This window comes from Aquarana catesbeiana, linkage group LG01, assembly GCF_042186555.1.
Source record: "Aquarana catesbeiana isolate 2022-GZ linkage group LG01, ASM4218655v1, whole genome shotgun sequence".
Classification (NCBI taxonomy): Eukaryota; Metazoa; Chordata; class Amphibia; order Anura; family Ranidae; genus Aquarana; species Aquarana catesbeiana.
The window spans coordinates 596,479,479-596,496,993 of record NC_133324.1 but is presented as its reverse complement, the minus strand read 5'-3'; the positions used below and the strand labels follow the sequence as shown (position 1 = coordinate 596,496,993).

The 17,515-nt window shown below is 43.3% G+C and overlaps 1 protein-coding gene across 1 annotated transcript in view; it reads left to right on the top strand.

Moving 5' to 3' along the window:
• The window catches only part of WRN (WRN RecQ like helicase), a 248,909-nt gene that overhangs the window by 80,275 nt on the left and 151,119 nt on the right, over window positions 1–17,515 (top strand). Inside the window, exons 14-15 of the mRNA XM_073598473.1 lie at window positions 1,685–1,793; window positions 5,770–5,838. Of these exons, the coding sequence (XP_073454574.1) occupies window positions 1,685–1,793; window positions 5,770–5,838 (178 nt within the window). The remainder of the gene's footprint in view (window positions 1–1,684; window positions 1,794–5,769; window positions 5,839–17,515) is intronic.

Sequence of the window (17,515 nt, the reverse complement as noted above, 5' to 3'; positions counted from 1 at the left end):
TGGCTCTGTCTGCCGTCTCCTGCCTGACATACCTTAATTGAAAAATCAAAAGAAGCCGGTAGAAAATTGTCAGCTGAACAGCAGCTGCATACATTTATAGACACTATTTGAGTATTGTGACAGCTGGCAGGGCCAGCTGTCAAAATACAGTTGATGCAGTGGGCTATTTGTCCATCCACGCAGTGTAATGTGGTTGGAGCAATCTGTTCAGCCTATAGGCCGAATTTTTAACTATTGTCAGCTTTAGTTTGCTAGATTTCGGCTGCACCTTCTGTACTGCATAATTTGGAACAATATTCCTGCTGACTGAGTAAAACACTAGTCCATGTGCTTGTGCAGGAACTATTTGTCTTCATTATCTGGACTGCCATGATAGTAGGCAAGTTTTGGTAGACAATGGGGTTCATTTACTAAAACTGGAGAGCGCAAAATCTGGTGCAGCCCACCATAGAAGCCAATTGGCTTCTAACTTCAGCTTGTTCAATTAAAGTGTTACTATACCCTGTAATATGACAATAGTTAATCCGCCCTGCCCCCCCGCAGTGCCCACAGCTTATAAATCTTATTTTTACATTAAAATACTGCCACTATACACCTTTTTGGCTGATCTATATACCACGGTCACATGTTAAAATGCAGGGTCTGCCTGAGTGTTCAGGTAGGAGGAGATTTCCACTATAGCCTGTGTCTTCATGCTGTTATGGGAGGTGGATCATCCATCAATCAAGATGACATCCCACCCACTGTATTCTATTTTAGTTACTGGGCATGGAAGAGGGAGGAAGGGACTGGGCTTTCTTTTAGGATCTGTATACACGCCCACATGTATGAGGTCAGTAGCATGTGACCTGAAAAGCTCTGATCAACCAGGAAATGTTCTCTCCAGCAATAGAGACCAAACTGAGCATGTGCAGCAGTACTACCCTCACTGTGTCCTGTCTGGCCTTGCCAAGAGAGACCCTGCAGGAGGGGAGGATCTGTCCATACAGGATCAAAGAGCCTTTTTACACATCACAGAGGATTAACCCCTTAAGTTCCACAGTGAGTATAACAAGCATGCTATTCTGCATGTATGGACAGATTTTACTGTTGTGGGTTTAGTAACACTTTAAGCTTTGCCAAAAAATGGAAGAAGTTTGGTTTCTATGCAGAGCTGCACCAGATTTTGCACACTCCAGTTTTGGTAAATCAACCCCAATGTATTCATGATCAAGCAGCTAGTGCAGCACAATTCAGATAATTCAGAGAGTTAACAAATACCCAAGTTTAGTTTATCAAATAATACCTAGATTAATGCCCAAAAATGTCAGGCAGAGGGCTAAGAACTTATAACCAGTAATGCATGTGGTCTCCCTACAGCTGATCTTTTCCAAATGATTGACTTACCATGCCTTGTTCTGCACTGCATTTTTCTGTGAGGGGACCGTATTTTTAGAGAGGTTTTACTTCCTTATGTCAGAACATCAAGCAAGCAGAACAGTGAGCAGCACATTAGTGACCTCATCAAATCTTACTCCAAATCATCTAAGAATTGCAGTCAGAGAAAGCAGTGTCTTAGATCTCCCAGTGTGGGTATAGTTTAGGTCAAGTTTTTATTTTTTTTAAAGGTTTTTTGGTCAACTTGAAAATATATGATGATTCAGTCTGTGTAAATGGCTCTATTCATTTATTTATTTCCTAATAGGTTATGGAAAGAGTTTATGCTATCAGTTTGCACCAGTTTACACTTCTGGTATTGGGATTGTCATTTGTCCCCTGATTTCACTCATGGAAGACCAAGTATTGCAGTTAGAGTAAGTTCCACTCTTATATTTTGTGTAGACTTTCGTTTGCTTTGTTCCTGTGAGAATTTCTTCATTTACCTGGTTAATCGCATTTTGTCAAAACATATTGCAAACATATTTGTGTTCAGATACAGTGTCAGAAAAGTAACCAGGCCTACATGGTATCTTGACTATGTGGTCTTATGAAGAATTTGCCTGTGGACCTGAATATTTTGCTTGGTTACAAATACAGGGTTTTTCTGTTCTGATAAGGAACTGCAGCAAGAAGACTGCTGTAATTGCATTCAGTGTTTTAAGTTGATAACATCCACCAAATACTGAAATTTCAGTTGTGGGTGGAATTAGATTTTTGGCAAACCTTTTATCATTATACCATTAAACAGCAATAACCAGTAATTATTATAAAAAGCTGACACCCCTAAAGGGTTAATTCACCTTTAACAAAAAAAAAATGCCTATGCAGATAAGGGACATCTGTAGGTAAAAACAAGCCATGCAGTTTTGACTAAAGTTAAATAATGCCCTTACTATAGATGTAAGCCTTTTTTCATATCTTATGAAGCCCGACTTGAAAACTTCTAGGATGTTTCTAAACTAAGCCTAGTGTTACTGCTCACCTTCACCATCACAGGAATGAGCTCAGAGCTACTGCAACAGGGAAGAGAGAGCACATGTGAAGAGGTTTAAATCAGAAAGAGCTTGCTCCTGTGATGATGCAGGCGAGCAGTAATGCTAGGCTTCTCTTGGCAACATCCTAGAAGTATTTCAGTCAGGCTTCATGAGGTATGTACGTGGCCTACACCTATAGCAAAGACATTATTCAACTTTGGTCAAAACTACATGACTTGTTTTTATCTACAGATGTACCTTATCTGCATTGGCAGTTTTTTGGTAAAGGTGAACTATGCCTTTAAGGCCGTCCATAGACTGTGCAAATTTGTGGTTGCAGCAAAGAAATTTGCACAATTTCCATATCAACACAGATCGTGTTGACAAGGGATTCCCCCGTCGAGACATTGTCTTCTCCCTGTGGGGGGGAAGCCGTCTCTACCGGAAGAAGATCGCGATTATTGCTAGCGGCTATAGCAGCCACTAGCGATAATCGCTAGTAAATCCGGCAGGCTAGTTTTACCCAAGTCGGTCAGCTTGGTACATTCGGGCTGGGTTCACACGGTGTCCGAACGTGGCTCACAACAGGGGTCCAGTGTGTCCCTGTTCTCCATTTCAGGGACGAATCAGGTCAGAATTTTTGCCTGAATACGGACCTTAAACGGAGCCAAAGGACCCACTGCAATGCGCTCCGCGGCCGCTCCAGAGCTGTGTGAACCGGCTCCATCGAGCGCTGGTCACACAGCTTTGCATCCAATTCACATCAGTGTGAACCCAGCCTTAGACTGCCCATACACGATTAGAGCCGTCTATGGCCGGCCTAAGTGCGAATGCCTTTTTTTTTTTTTTTTTTTGAGCATCCTGTTTTCCCATAAAATCAGAATGCTTGGAGAATACTGCCTCACATTCATGTCTATCCTACTTCACTTTCACTACCCACTTACCCAGGCCTAGCTTTTGACCTTTAAGGATAATTGGTAGGCTTGGTACTCAGCAGCTATTTGTGGAAAAGGGAGGGCGAGACTAACCACTAACTTTGGAAAGCTAAGTTTGTATTTGCATAGCAGAGGACCCAATGTTTTAGTGACCCCAGAGTATTGAAAAAATGTTTACAGATATATAAATGCCCCTGAGGAGGTCTCCCGTTTCCATTACTGCTGCTTTATTTATTTATTTATTTATTTTTGGGGAGGAAAATGTTTGTTTACATTTTATCTTTCTGCACTGTGAAGTTTATCGGTTTCAAATTTGTGGATCTATTTTATGTATTTTTTAGCTTGTCCGACAGTCTGAAATATAAGATATCCACATATTCTGAAATGTTTTAATGGTTAACCGCTTCAGCCCCGGAAGATTTTACCCCCTTCCCGACCAGAGCACTTTTTGCGATTCGGCACTGCGTCGCTTTAACTGACAATTGCGCGGTCGTGTGACGTGGCTCTCAAACAAAATTGACGTCCTTTTTTTCCCACAAATAGAGCTTTCTTTTGGTGGTATTTGATCACCTCTGCGATTTTTTATTTTTTGCGCTATAAACAAAATAAGAGCAACAATTTTGAAAAAAACACATTATTTTTTTACATTTTGCTATAATAAATATCCCCCAAAAATATATAAAAAAAAACATTTTTTTTCCTTAGTTTAGGCCGATCGTATTCTTCTACATATTTTTGGTAAAAAAAAATCGCAATAAGCGTTTATTGATTGGTTTGCGCAAAAGTTATAGCGTTTACAAAATAGGGGATAGTTTTATGGCATTTTTATTAATGATTTTTTTTTACTAGTAATGGCGGTGTTTAGCGATATTTATTGTGACTGCTCCCGATGACAGGGAGCTGTGATCAGTGACACTTTGTCACTAGGCAGAACGGGGAGATGCTGTTTACATCAGCATCTCCCCATTCGTCCTCTCCGTGAGGTGATCGCGGGTATCCCCGCGGCGATCGAGTCCGCGGGACCCGCGACCCGACTCACGGAGCTCCCGGCCGGCGCGCCGTGCCCGCGGCGCGCACGCAATGGCACGGTGGGGAATTCAAATGGACGTACCTGTACGTCCATTTGCCCAGCCATGCCATTCTGCCAACGTACATCAGCGTGCACCAGTCGGGAAGTGGTTAATGCACCTTTTTGTTCAGTTTTGGATGAAGAGTAGAATGTTTTTATTGGAGAAACTTTCCTGCACTTCTGAATAGGAAAAAATCCTGCGAGCCACAATGTACCTTATGCTTAGATAATATCATTACTCAGCTGCACACGTTGAACACGTCTCATATATCGTGCAAAATAGAAAAAGCAAAGGAAAATACGCTGCGCTAAAGTGTGCTATAATACACTAAATAATAAATCAAAATATGTGTGTGTCCATGGATATAAATATAACTATATAATGGATACCCCCACTGGGTGAAGCATAAAAATATTGAATAATAAATATTATTATTGTGATGATAATATTAAATAAACTACTAAATATTAAAACATAAATCAAAAATAAAATGCATATAAGCACACTAAGGTACAGTGTACACGATCATTTCAACCATACACTAAGGTGCAAAATACATAATCAATTCAAACAAGCATGCTAAAGTGAAACAATACAAATATTATAGATTAAATAATTCCAAAACTGCTAAGTACCGCACAATACACGTGAAAAAAGCAGTCCTCAATAAAACAATATATAATAACAATAATAATGTAAATCGATGTAAAAAAAAGTGCTTTAGTGTCCAATGATGTTATTTTCCAACATGCTCATAGTTTTCTTTGTGCTGCAAACCATGCTATGGTGCAATCCAGTGCCCCCCAGGTAATATGCTTACCTCAGGGCGTGTGACTCAGGTTCCCATGTGGTATGTAGAGATATATAAGAGAAAGCACTCAATGGTGTGATATCATTTTAAAGATGTATTAAATCAGTAAAAATACACTCTCCCCAAATGGGGTACTCACAATCTTAAGGTGAGTCATTGCACCGCTCTATTCAAAGCGTACAATCAATGAACCGGTAAAGGAATATGGTATGCGTCTCATCTATGGCAGATCCACAATCTCTCGCTCCGTCCTGGCCCCTCCCCTACGCGTGTTCGACACAGGGATCATGTGTCTTCATCAGGGGTCTGATTTATTATTTGGTATATTATAGCACACTTTAGCGCAGCGTATTTTCTTTTGCTTTTCCTGCACTTCTATTTCTTGTGCACTACACTGGAAGTAATGCAAAGTCCCGAAAGCAGGATTACAGCTGTCAATAAAAGCACTTTCTGACTCTATCTAAAACATAAGAGATATAGTTTTGGCAAAAGTTCATCTTTAAAGTTTAACATATTCCTCTTACGCACACTTATTTTATTGTATTTCTCTTTAATGTTAGAATGTCAAACATCCCTGCTTGTTTTCTTGGATCTGCGCAGTCCAAAAACGTCATGCAAGATGTGAAGGCGTGAGTATTTCAGTTTATCAATATTGTTGATGACCCTTGTTATGGCATAATAAGATAATTGTTGTCTAATTAATTTACTACAAGGAAAAAAAAAACTCTATCTATCTATCTATCTATCTATCTATCTATCTATCTATCTATCTATCTATCTATCTATCTATCTATCTATCTATCTATCTATCTATCTATCTATCTATCGTCAAAAGTATTGGGATGTCTGCCTTTACACGCACATGAACTTTAATGGCATCCCAATCTTAGTCCGTAGGGTTCAATATTGAATTGGCTCACCCACTGCAGCTATAACAGCTTTAACTCTTCTGGGAAAGCTGTCCACATTCTATGAGAATGTCTGACCATTCTTCCAGAAGCGCATTTGTGAGGTCAGGTACTGATTTTGGATGAGAAGGCCAGTCAAGTTCCTCCACCAAAAACTCACTCATCCATGTCTATATGGACCTTGCTATGTGCACTGGTCCAAATCATTTGGTGGAGGGGGGGATTATGGCGCAGGGTTGTTTTTCAGGGGTTGGGCTTGGCCCCTTAGTTCCAGTGACGGGGACTTTTAAGGCATCAGCATACCAAGACATTTTGGACAATTTCATACTCCCAAATTTGTGGGAACAGTTTGGGGATGGCCCCTTCCTGTTGAAGGACTGCGCACCAGTGCACAAAGCAAGGTCTCTAAAGACATGGATGAGTGAGTTTGAGGTGGAGGAACTTGACTGGCCTGCACAGAGTTCTGCCCTCAACCCAATAGAACACCTTTGGGATGAATTGGAGCAGAGACTGCGAGCCAGTCCTTCTCGTCCAACATCAGTGCCTGACCTCACAAATGCGTTTCTGGAAGAATGGTCAAACATTCTCATAGACACGCTCCTAAACCTTGTGGACAGCCTTCCCAAAGAGTTGAATCTGTTATAGCGGCAAAGGGTGGGCCAACTCAATATTGAACCCTACGGACCAAGACTGGGATGCCATTAAAGTTCATGTGCGTGTAAAGGCAGGCATCCCAATACTTTTGACAATCTAGTGTTTATACAGTAGGGAAAAATTTATTTGATCCCCTGCAGATTTGTTTGCCCACTTACAAAGAAATGAAGGGTCTATCATTTTTATCAAAGGTGTTTTTTAACCACTTAAGGACCGAGCCTCTTTGCTAGAAAATTACTTAGAACCCCCAAACATTTACATTTTTTTTCTAACACCCTAGAGAATAAAACGGTGAAATACTTTCTGTCACACCGTATTTACGCAGCAGTCTTACAAGCGCACATTTTTTTTTGGAAAAAATAAACTTTTTGAATTAAAAAAGAAGACAACATTAAAGTTAGCCCATTTTTTTTTTTTTCATATTGTGAAAGATAATGTTACGCCGAGTAAATTGATACCCAATATGTCACGCTTCGAAATTGCGCCCGCTCGTGGAATGGCAACAAACTTTTACCCTTAAAAATCTCCATAGGCGACGTTTAAAAAAATCTACAGATTGCATGTTTTAAGTTACAGAGGAGGTTTGGTGCTAGAATTATTGCTTTCGCTCTACCGGTCGCGGCAATATGCGGGCGCTACTCACGTATGTGTTCGCTTCTGCACGCGAGCTCGGCGGGACGGGGCGCGTTTTAACTTTTTTTTTTTTTATTTATTTACCTTTTATTTTTACACTTAAAAAAAAAAGAAAAAAAATTGTGTCACTTTTATTCCTATTACAAGGAATGTAAAAATCTCTTGTAATAGAAAAAAAGCATGACAGGACCTCTTAAATATGAGATCTGGGGTCAAAAAGACTTACATATTTACACTTAAATGCAATAAAAAAAAAAAAAAAAATATGGCCTTTTAACCACTTAAGGACCGCCTAACGCCGATTTACGTCGGCAAAGCGGCACGGGCAGGCAAAATCACGTACATGTACGTGATTTGCCTTCCGCGGGTGGGGGGTCCGATCGGACCCCCCCCCCGCCGCCCGAGGCGGTCCCGTTCTGTTCCCCGGCGATCCGAGATGAGGGGGAGGCCATCCGTTCGTGGCCCCCCCCTCGCGATCGCCGCCGGCCAATGGGAACATTCCTTTGCTGCTGTATGCTAAACAGCAGCAAAGGAAATGATGTCATCTCCCCTCGGCTCGGTATTCCGTTCCAGCGCCGAGGGGAGAAGACATCAATGTAAGTGCACAACACACTACACACACAGTAGAACATGCCAGGCATACAAAACACCCCGATCCCCCCCCCGATCGCCCCCCGATCCCCCCCCAATCACCCCCCCCCCCGTCACAAACTGACACCAGCAGGTTTTTTTTTTTTTTTTTTTTTTTTTTCTGATTACTGCATAGTGTCAGTTTGTGACAGTTACAGTGTTGGGACAGTTAGTATTACCCCCCTTTAGGTCTAGGGTACCCCCCTAATAAAGTTTTAACCCCTTGATCACCCCCTGTCACCAGTGTTGCTAAGCGATCATTTTTCTGATCGCTGTATTAGTGTCACTGGTGACGCTAGTTAGGGACGTAAATATTTAGGTTCGCCGTCAGCGTTTTATAGTGTCAGGGACCCCCATATACTATCTAATAAATGTTTTAACCCCTTGATTGCCCCCTAGTTAACCCTTTCACCACTGATCACCGTATAAACGTTACGGGTGACGCTGGTTAGTTCGTTTATTTTTTATAGTGTCAGGGCACCCGCCGTTTATTACCGAATAAAGGTTTAGCCCCCTGATCGCCCGGCGGTGATATGCGTCGCCCCAGGCAGCGTCAGATTAGCGCCAGTACCGCTAACACCCACGCACGCAGCATACGCCTCCCTTAGTGGTATAGTATCTGATCGGATCAATATCTGATCCGATCAGATCTATACTAGCGTCCCCAGCAGTTTAGGGTTCCCAAAAACACAGTGTTAGCGGGATCAGCCCAGATACCCGCTAGCACCTGCGTTTTGCCCCTCCGCCCGGCCCACCCAAGTGCAGTATCGATCGATCGCTGTCACTTACAAAACACTAAACGCATAACTGCAGCGTTCGCAGAGTCAGGCCTGATCCCTGCGATCGCTAACAGTTTTTTTGGTAGCATTTTGGTGAACTGGCAAGCAAGCACCAGGCAGCGTCAGGTTAGCGCCAGTAGCGCTAACACCCACGCACGCACCGTACACCTCCCTTAGTGGTATAGTATCTGATCGGATCAATATCTGATCCGATCAGATCTATACTAGCGTCCCCAGCAGTTTAGGGTTCCCACAAACGCAGTGTTAGCGGGATCAGCCCAGATACGTGCTAGCACCTGCGTTTTGCCCCTCCGCCCGGCCCGGTCCACCCAAGTGCAGTATCGATCGATCACTGTCCCTTACAAAACACTAAACGCATAACTGCAGCGTTCGCAGAGTCAGGCCTGATCCCTGCGATCGCTAACAGTTTTTTTGGTAGCGTTTTGGTGAACTGGCAAGCACCAGCCCCAGGCAGCGTCAGGTTAGCGCCAGTACCGCTAACACCCACGCACGCAGCATACACCTCCCTTAGTGGTATAGTATCTGAACGGATCAATATCTGATCCGATCAGATCTATACTAGCGTCCCCAGCAGTTTAGGGTTCCCAAAAACGCAGTGTTAGCGGGATCAGCCCAGATACCTGCTAGCACCTGTGTTTTGCCCCTCCGCCCGGCCCAGCCCAGCCCACCCAAGTGCAGTATCGATCGATCACTGACACTTACAAAACACTAAACACATAACTGCAGCGTTCGCAGAGTCAGGCCTGATCCCTGCGATCGCTAACAGTTTTTTTGGTAGCGTTTTGGTGAACTGGCAAGCACCAGCGGCCTAGTACACCCCGGTCGTAGTCAAACCAGCACTGCAGTAACACTTGGTGACGTGGCGAGTCCTATAAGTGCAGTTCAAGCTGGTGAGGTGGCAAGCACAAGTAGTGTCCCGCTGCCACCAAGAAGACAAACACAGGCCCGTCGTGCCCATAGTGCCCTTCCTGCTGCATTCGCCAATCCTAATTGGGAACCCACCACTTCTGCAGCACCCGTACTTCCCCCATTCACATCCCCAACCAAATGCAGTCGGCTGCATGAGAGGCATTTTCTTTATGTCCTCCCGAGTACCCCTACCCAACGAACCCCCCCAAAAAAGATGTTGTGTCTGCAGGAAGCGCGGATATAGGCGTGACACCCGCTATTATTGTCCCTCCTGTCCTGACAATCCTGGTCTTTGCATTGGTGAATGTTTTGAACGCTACCATTCACTAGTTGAGTATTAGCGTAGGGTACAGCATTGCACAGACTAGGCACACTTTCACAGGGTCTCCCAAGATGCCATCGCATTTTGAGAGACCCGAACCTGGAACCGGTTAGAACCGGTTACAGTTACAAAAGTTAGTTACAAAAAAAGTGTAAAAAAAAAATATATATATATATAAAATAAAAAAAAATTGTTGTCGTTTTATTGTTCTCTCTCTCTCTATTCTCTCTCTATTGTTCTGCTCTTTTTTACTGTATTCTATTCTGCAATGTTTTATTGTTATTATGTTTTATCATGTTTGCTTTTTCAGGTATGCAATTTTTTATACTTTACCGTTTACTGTGCTTTATTGTTAACCATTTTTTTGTCTTCAGGTACGCCATTCACGACTTTGAATGGTTATACCAGAATGATGCCTGCAGGTTTAGGTATCATCTTGGTATCATTCTTTTCAGCCAGCGGTCGGCTTTCATGTAAAAGCAATCCTAGCGGCTAATTAGCCTCTAGACTGCTTTTACAAGCCGTGGGAGGGAATGCCCCCCCCCCCCCACCGTCTTCCGTGTTTTTCTCTGGCTCTCCTGTCTCAACAGGGAACCTGAGAATGCAGCCGGTGATTCAGCCAGCTGACCATAGAGCTGATCAGAGACCAGAGTGGCTCCAAACATCTCTATGGCCTAAGAAACCGGAAGCTACGAGCATTTTATGACTTAGATTTCGCCGGATGTAAATAGCGCCATTGGGAAATTGGGGAAGCATTTTATCACACCGATCTTGGTGTGGTCAGATGCTTTGAGGGCAGAGGAGAGATCTAGGGTCTAATAGACCCCAATTTTTTCAAAAAAGAGTACCTGTCACTACCTATTGCTATCATAGGGGATATTTACATTCCCCGAGATAACAATAAAAATGATTAAAAAAAAAAAATATGAAAGGAACAGTTTAAAAATAAGATAAAAAAAGCAGAAAAATAATAAAGAAAAAAAAAAAAAAAAAAAAAAGCACCCCTGTCGCCCCCTGCTCTCGCGCTAAGGCGAACGCAATCGGCGGTCTGTCGTCAAACGTAAACAGCAATTTCACCATGCATGTGAGGTATCACCGCGAAGGTCAGATCGAGGGCAGTAATTTTTGCAGTAGACCTCCTCTGTAGATCTAAAGTGGTAACCTGTAAAGGCTTTTAAAGGCTTTTAAAAATGTATTTATTTTGTTGCCACTGCACGTTTGTGCGCAATTTTAAAGCATGTCATGTTTGGTATCCATGTACTCGGCCTAAGATCATCTTTTTTATTTCATCAAACATTTGGGCAATATAGTGTGTTTTAGTGCATTAAAATTTAAAAAAGTGTGTTTTTTCCCCAAAAAATGCGTTTGAAAAATCGCTGCGCAAATACTGTGTGAAAAAAAAAAATGAAACACCCACCATTTTAATCTGTAGGGCATTTGCTTTAAAAAAATATATAATGTTTGGGGGTTCAAAGTAATTTTTTTGCAAAAAAAAAATAACTTTTTCATGTAAACAATAAGTGTCAGAAAGGGCTTTGTCTTCAAGTGGTTAGAAGAGTGGGTGATGTGTGACATAAGCTTCTAAATGTTGTGCATAAAATGCCAGGACAGTTCAAAACCCCCCCAAATGACCCCATTTTGGAAAGTAGACACCCCAAGCTATTTGCTGAGAGGCATGTCGAGTCCATGGAATATTTTATATTGCGACACAAGTTGCGGGAAAGAGACACATTTTTTTTTTTTTTTTTTTTTTTTGCACAAAGTTGTCACTAAATGTTATATTGCTCAAACATGCCATGGGAATATGTGAAATTACACCCCAAAATACATTCTGCTGCTTCTCCTGAGTACGGGGATACCACATGTGTGAGACTTTTTGGGAGCCTAGCCGCGTACGGGACCCCAAAAACCAAGCACCGCCTTCAGGCTTTCTAAGGGCGTGAATTTTTGAATTCACTCTTCACTGCCTATCGCAGTTTCGGAGGCCATGGAAAGCCCAGGTGGCACAAACCCCCCCCAAATGACCCCATTTTGGAAAGTAGACACCCCAAGCTATTTGCTGAGAGGTATAGTGAGTATTTTGCAGACCTCACTTTTTGTCACAAAGTTTTGAAAATTGAAAAAAGAAAAAAAAAATGTTTTTTCTTGTCTTTCTTCATTTTCAAAAACAAATGAGAGCTGCAAAATACTCACCATGCCTCTCAGCAAATAGCTTGGGGTGTCTACTTTCCAAAATGGGGTCATTTGGGGGGGGTTTGTGCCACCTGGGCATTCCATGGCCTCCGAAACTGTGATAGGCAGTGAAGAGTGAAATCAAAAATTTTCACCCTTAGAAATCCTGAAGGCGGTGATTGGTTTTCGGGGTCCCGTACGCGGCTAGGCTCCCAAAAAGTCCCACACATGTGGTATCCCCATACTCAGGAGAAGCAGCTAAATGTATTTTGGGGTGCAATTCCACATATGCCCATGGCCTGTGTGAGCAATATATCATTTAGTGACAACTTTATGCAAAAAAAAAAAGTGTCACTTTCCCACAACTTGTGTCAAAATATAAAATATTCCATGGACTCAATATGCCTCTCAGCAAATAGCTTGGGGTGTCTACTTTCCAAAATGGGGTCATTTTGGGGGGTTTTGTGCCACCTGGGCATTCCATGGCCTCCGAAACTGTGATAGGTAGTGAGGAGTAAAATCAAAAATTTACACCCTTAGAAATCCTGAAGGTGGTGATTGGTTTTCGGGGCCCCGTACGCGGCTAGGCTCCCAAAAAGTCCCACACATGTGGTATCCCCATACTCAGGAGAAGCAGCTGAATGTATTTTGGGGTGCAATTCCACATAGGCCCATGGCCTGTGTGAGCAATATATCATTTAGTGACAACTTTTTGTAAATATTTTTTTTTTTTTTTTTTTTTGTCATTATTCAATCACTTGGGACAAAAAAAATAAATATTCAATGGGTTCAACATGCCTCTCAGCAATTTCCTTGGGGTGTCTACTTTCCAAAATGGGGTCACTTGGGGGGGTTTTGTACTGCCCTGCCATTTTAGCACCTCAAGAAATGACATAGGCAGTCATAAACTAAAAGCTGTGTAAATTACAGAAAATGTACCCTAGTTTGTAGACGCTATAACTTTTGCGTAAACCAATAAATATACGCTTATTGACATTTTTTTTACCAAAGACATGTGGCCGAATACATTTTGGCCTAAATGTATGACTAAAATTTAGTTTATTGGATTTTTTTTATAACAAAAAGTAGAAAATATCATTTTTTTTCAAAATTTTCGGTCTTTTTCCGTTTATAGCGCAAAAAATAAAAACCGCAGAGGTGATCAAATACCATCAAAAGAAAGCTCTATTTGTGGGAAGAAAAGGACGCAAATTTCGTTTGGGTACAGCATTGCATGACCGCGCAATTAGCAGTTAAAGCGACGCAGTGCCAAATTGGAAAAAGACCTCTGGTCCTTAGGCAGCATAATGGTCCGGGGCTCAAGTGGTTAAGAGCTATTGGCGGAAGTGACGTTATGACGTCGCTTCCGCCCTGCATTGTTATGGAGACGGGTGGGAGCCATCTTCCCCTCACTTGTTTCCATGCCCAGCAAGGGTGAAGATCTGATCACCTCCGCCGCTGCCAACGGCTCCGGTAAGCGGCAGAGGGCACCGGAGCACGGCGGGAGGGGGGCCCCTCTCCCGCCGCCGATGAAGAGTGATTTTGCGGTGAATCCGCCGCAGAGACCACTATTATCGGAAACTGGACCGCCGGCCGAACAAGAGGATACTGGGGTTATGGCAGCTAGCTGTAGATCTGGGCTGATCCCTCACTTTTCTCATGATCATCCTTACCCCATGAGGCAAAGCTTACACGGAACTCCAGACCGAGGGTGGTTGATGGTTATTTTGCATTTCTTCCATTTGAGAAAAATCGCTCCAACAGTTGCCGCCTTCTCACGTGGCTTCTTGCTGATGGCCTTGTAGCCCATTCCAGCCTAGTGCAGGTCTACAATCTTGTCCCTGACGTCCTTTGATAGTTTTTTGGTCTTGCCCATGATGATGAGGTTTGAATGGAAGGAGCACCTTAACCACTTCAGCCCCAGAAGAATTTGACCCCTTCCTGACCAGGCCATTTTTTGCGATACGGCACTGCGTCAATTTAACTGACAATTGCATGGTCGTGCGACATTGTACCCAAACAAAATTTTTTTGTCCTTTTTTTCCCACAAATAGAGCTTTCTTTTGGTGGTATTTGATCATCTCTGCGGTTTTTATTTTTTGCGATATAAACAAAAAAAGCGTCAATTTTGAAACAATATTTTTTACTTTTTGCTATACTAAATACCGCATTTATTGGCGTATAACATGCACTTTTTTCCCTTTTAAAATCAGGATAAAATTGTGGGTGCGTGTTATACGCCGATCCCCACCGATCCCCCGCTGACTGTCAGCGGAGGAGCGAGCTCCGCCGACATTCATACATAGCCGAGTGTACTCCCCACCGATCCCCCGCTGACTGTCAGCGGAGGAGTGAGCTCCGCCGACATTCATACATAGCAGAGTGTACTCGGCTAGGTTCGGCTAGCTCCGCTCACAGTCACGCCCAATCCCGCCCTAAGATGGACATAACACAGGGGCTGGGCGTGACTGAGCAGTGCTAGCCAAACGTAGCCGAGTACACTCGGCTATGTATGAATGTCGGCAGCGCTCGGCTCCGCCCACAGGACTACGAGAGGAGCCAAAAGCAGCCGAGAGCCGCTGAGAGACACAGGACTGGCTCTGTGTCTCTCTGCGGCGCCATATTTAAAAACTGCAGTGATAACTACAAGGCTGCAGTGTCACTGGGCAAGGCTGCAGTGTCACTGGGCAAGGCTGCAGATGACACTGAAAGGCTGCAGATGACACTGAAAGGCTGCAAATGACACTGAAAGGCTGCAGATGGACACTGATAAGGCTGCATTGATGGGGCATTTAAATGTAAGTGTTTTTCCTTAAAATTCCCACCTAAACTTGGGGTGTGTGTTATACGCAGGCGCATGTTATACGCCCATAAATACGGTATCTCTAATGAGAAAAAAAAAAAATTTCTTCATCAGTTTAGGTCGATTATATATTCTTCTACATATTTTTGGTAAAAAAATCGCAATAAGCGTATATTGATTGGTTTGCGCAAAAGTTATAGCGTCTACAAAATAGAGGATAGTTTTATGGCATTTTTTTTTTTTTTTTTTATATTTTTTTTTTTTTTTTTTTTTTACCAGTAATGGCGATGATCTGCGATTTTTATCGGGACTGCGACATTGCGGCGCACAGATCAGACACTTTTGACGCTTTTTTTTACATTTATACAGCAATCAGAGATAAAATAGCCACTGATTACTGTGTAAATGACTTGGTTCTTTCTGTATTACAGATATCTCCATTTAAACCTACATGGGATATTGCTTTAGTCCTTTTAACAGGGAAGGTTTTTTTCTAGTTGCCATTGCTTCGGCTGGGAGATGGAAATGCCCACTGTTAACTGTAAGGAACTATTCCTGGTACTCCATCATGACAAGGTTGTTCTACGGCCTCAACTGTGCTTTTTACCTAAGGTGGTTTCTTCTTTGCATCTCAGCCAGCACATTGTGTTGCCGTCCTTCTGTCCCAAGCCTCAGACAATGGGGACAAGGACTTTTATACTTTAAATATGGTTCATGCTGATTCCTTATTTGTGCTTCCAGATGGCCCAAGGAGGGGTCAGCAGGTTCCAAATCTACCCTTTCTTATATCCATCAGCTTATTTCACAAGCTTATGGTCTGTATGGCAAAGTTCTTTCGTTCTTAGTGACTGCTCATTCTACCAGGAGTGTTGGTGCTGCCTGGGCTTTTTTGTCATCAGACTTCAGCAGCTCAAGTTTGTAAAGCTGCTGTCTGGTCTTTGAGTTATTATTACAAAGTTTCAGTTCAAGCCGCTAAGGACGATTCTTTGTTCTGCGAGTTTTGCAGGCTGTTGCACAAGGTTTTAATCTGTTCTGGTTTCGTTATTTGGTGCCTGTTGGCTTGTTGCTGTGTTTCTCTCCCTTCATATTCAGTGCTTTGGGACATAGTTACATAGTTTGTGAGGTTGAAAAAAGACACAAGTCCAACTTATGTGTGTGCTTTTATGTTAATAGTACATTATATACCCTTGTATGTTGTGGTCGTTTAGGTGCTCATCTAATCTTTTTTTCTTTTTCATACATCATGGGACACAGAGTCAGGCTAATTAATATTAATTCCCTCTAGTGTTATACTCTATCTGCAGGTGAATAGACGCTGGTAGACCAAAGGTCTTCAGACAGGAAGTGATCCCCTATATGACCCCTCCCACCCAGGAAGCACTTCAGTTTTTTACCAGTGTCTGCAAGGTGGAGGGCATGGTTTGTCTGAGCTCTAAGTCTCTAGTCTCACAAACGGTTCTTAAATGAATTAAGGGATTGACCGATCAGATCCATTTAACACAGGCTTTATATGCTTAGATAAATGGTACCTGAGCCTTGCAAAGAAGACTCAAGATCCTGCAAGGTTTTGCCTGTAATGTGGCCTCTGGGCGCTGGACCCTGCAAAGTGGAATCCTGGACACCACAGTGCTAAGGCATTCCTGCAGGGTGCTGTACAGGTCCAATGGAGTGAACCCTAAACATGAAAAGGGTATCCAGTCCTTGAAGGTCCTCAAGTGACAGAAACCCGCCATAATGGGTGAAGTTTGGGCTCTTAGTGTCTAAGCTGCCCTGCGCCTGGACGGGTAAGTGAAACCCCTTTACTATTATTGTGGGGTGTCCCAGTGATTGTAACAATAAGTCAAGCTAGCTAGAAGCTGGACACCTATGTGCGGTGACCATACGGGGGAGTTCTGGGCTAGCTGTGGGTGTTTGCAAAGTGTATCTTTTTTGCTTGTATCTGGCTGTTTCTTACCTGTATGATGGTGCACAACGGTGCACCATTTCGCCTTGGTTCATCATGGCGCACGTGTGTTCGCAAGAGTGCTGCTGTGTTGAGCAGTTGTTGTTTGGCGCCCATGGCGCATGTACATTTGCAAAAGTGCCGCTGGACTTAGTTGTTTGGCGGCCAGTAGCTTTTATCTGGGCGCACGAGGATTTGCGTCATATGTGAATACAGCCACGCACATTCGCTGGGACCACACACGCACTTGCGTGCGCACGCATGCACAGGACGTTCCGGCGCACACCCAGCTTATTTAAGCTGTATAGGCCAAGCATGCAGTGCTTCCAGAAGGCAGCTGTGGGACGCAGAGCAGGCTCTAAACAGACACTTGCAGCGGTTCATTCTTTCCTTACCAGGTCACGTGAGTCACCAAGTGTTGCTTGGCAGGCTAAAGGTGCATAGCAGGATTGTTACATAAGGGCTTGGGAGCCCTATTAAGAGCCGGTTCACACGGGGGCGACATGTCAGGCGACCTAGCCGCCTGACAAGTC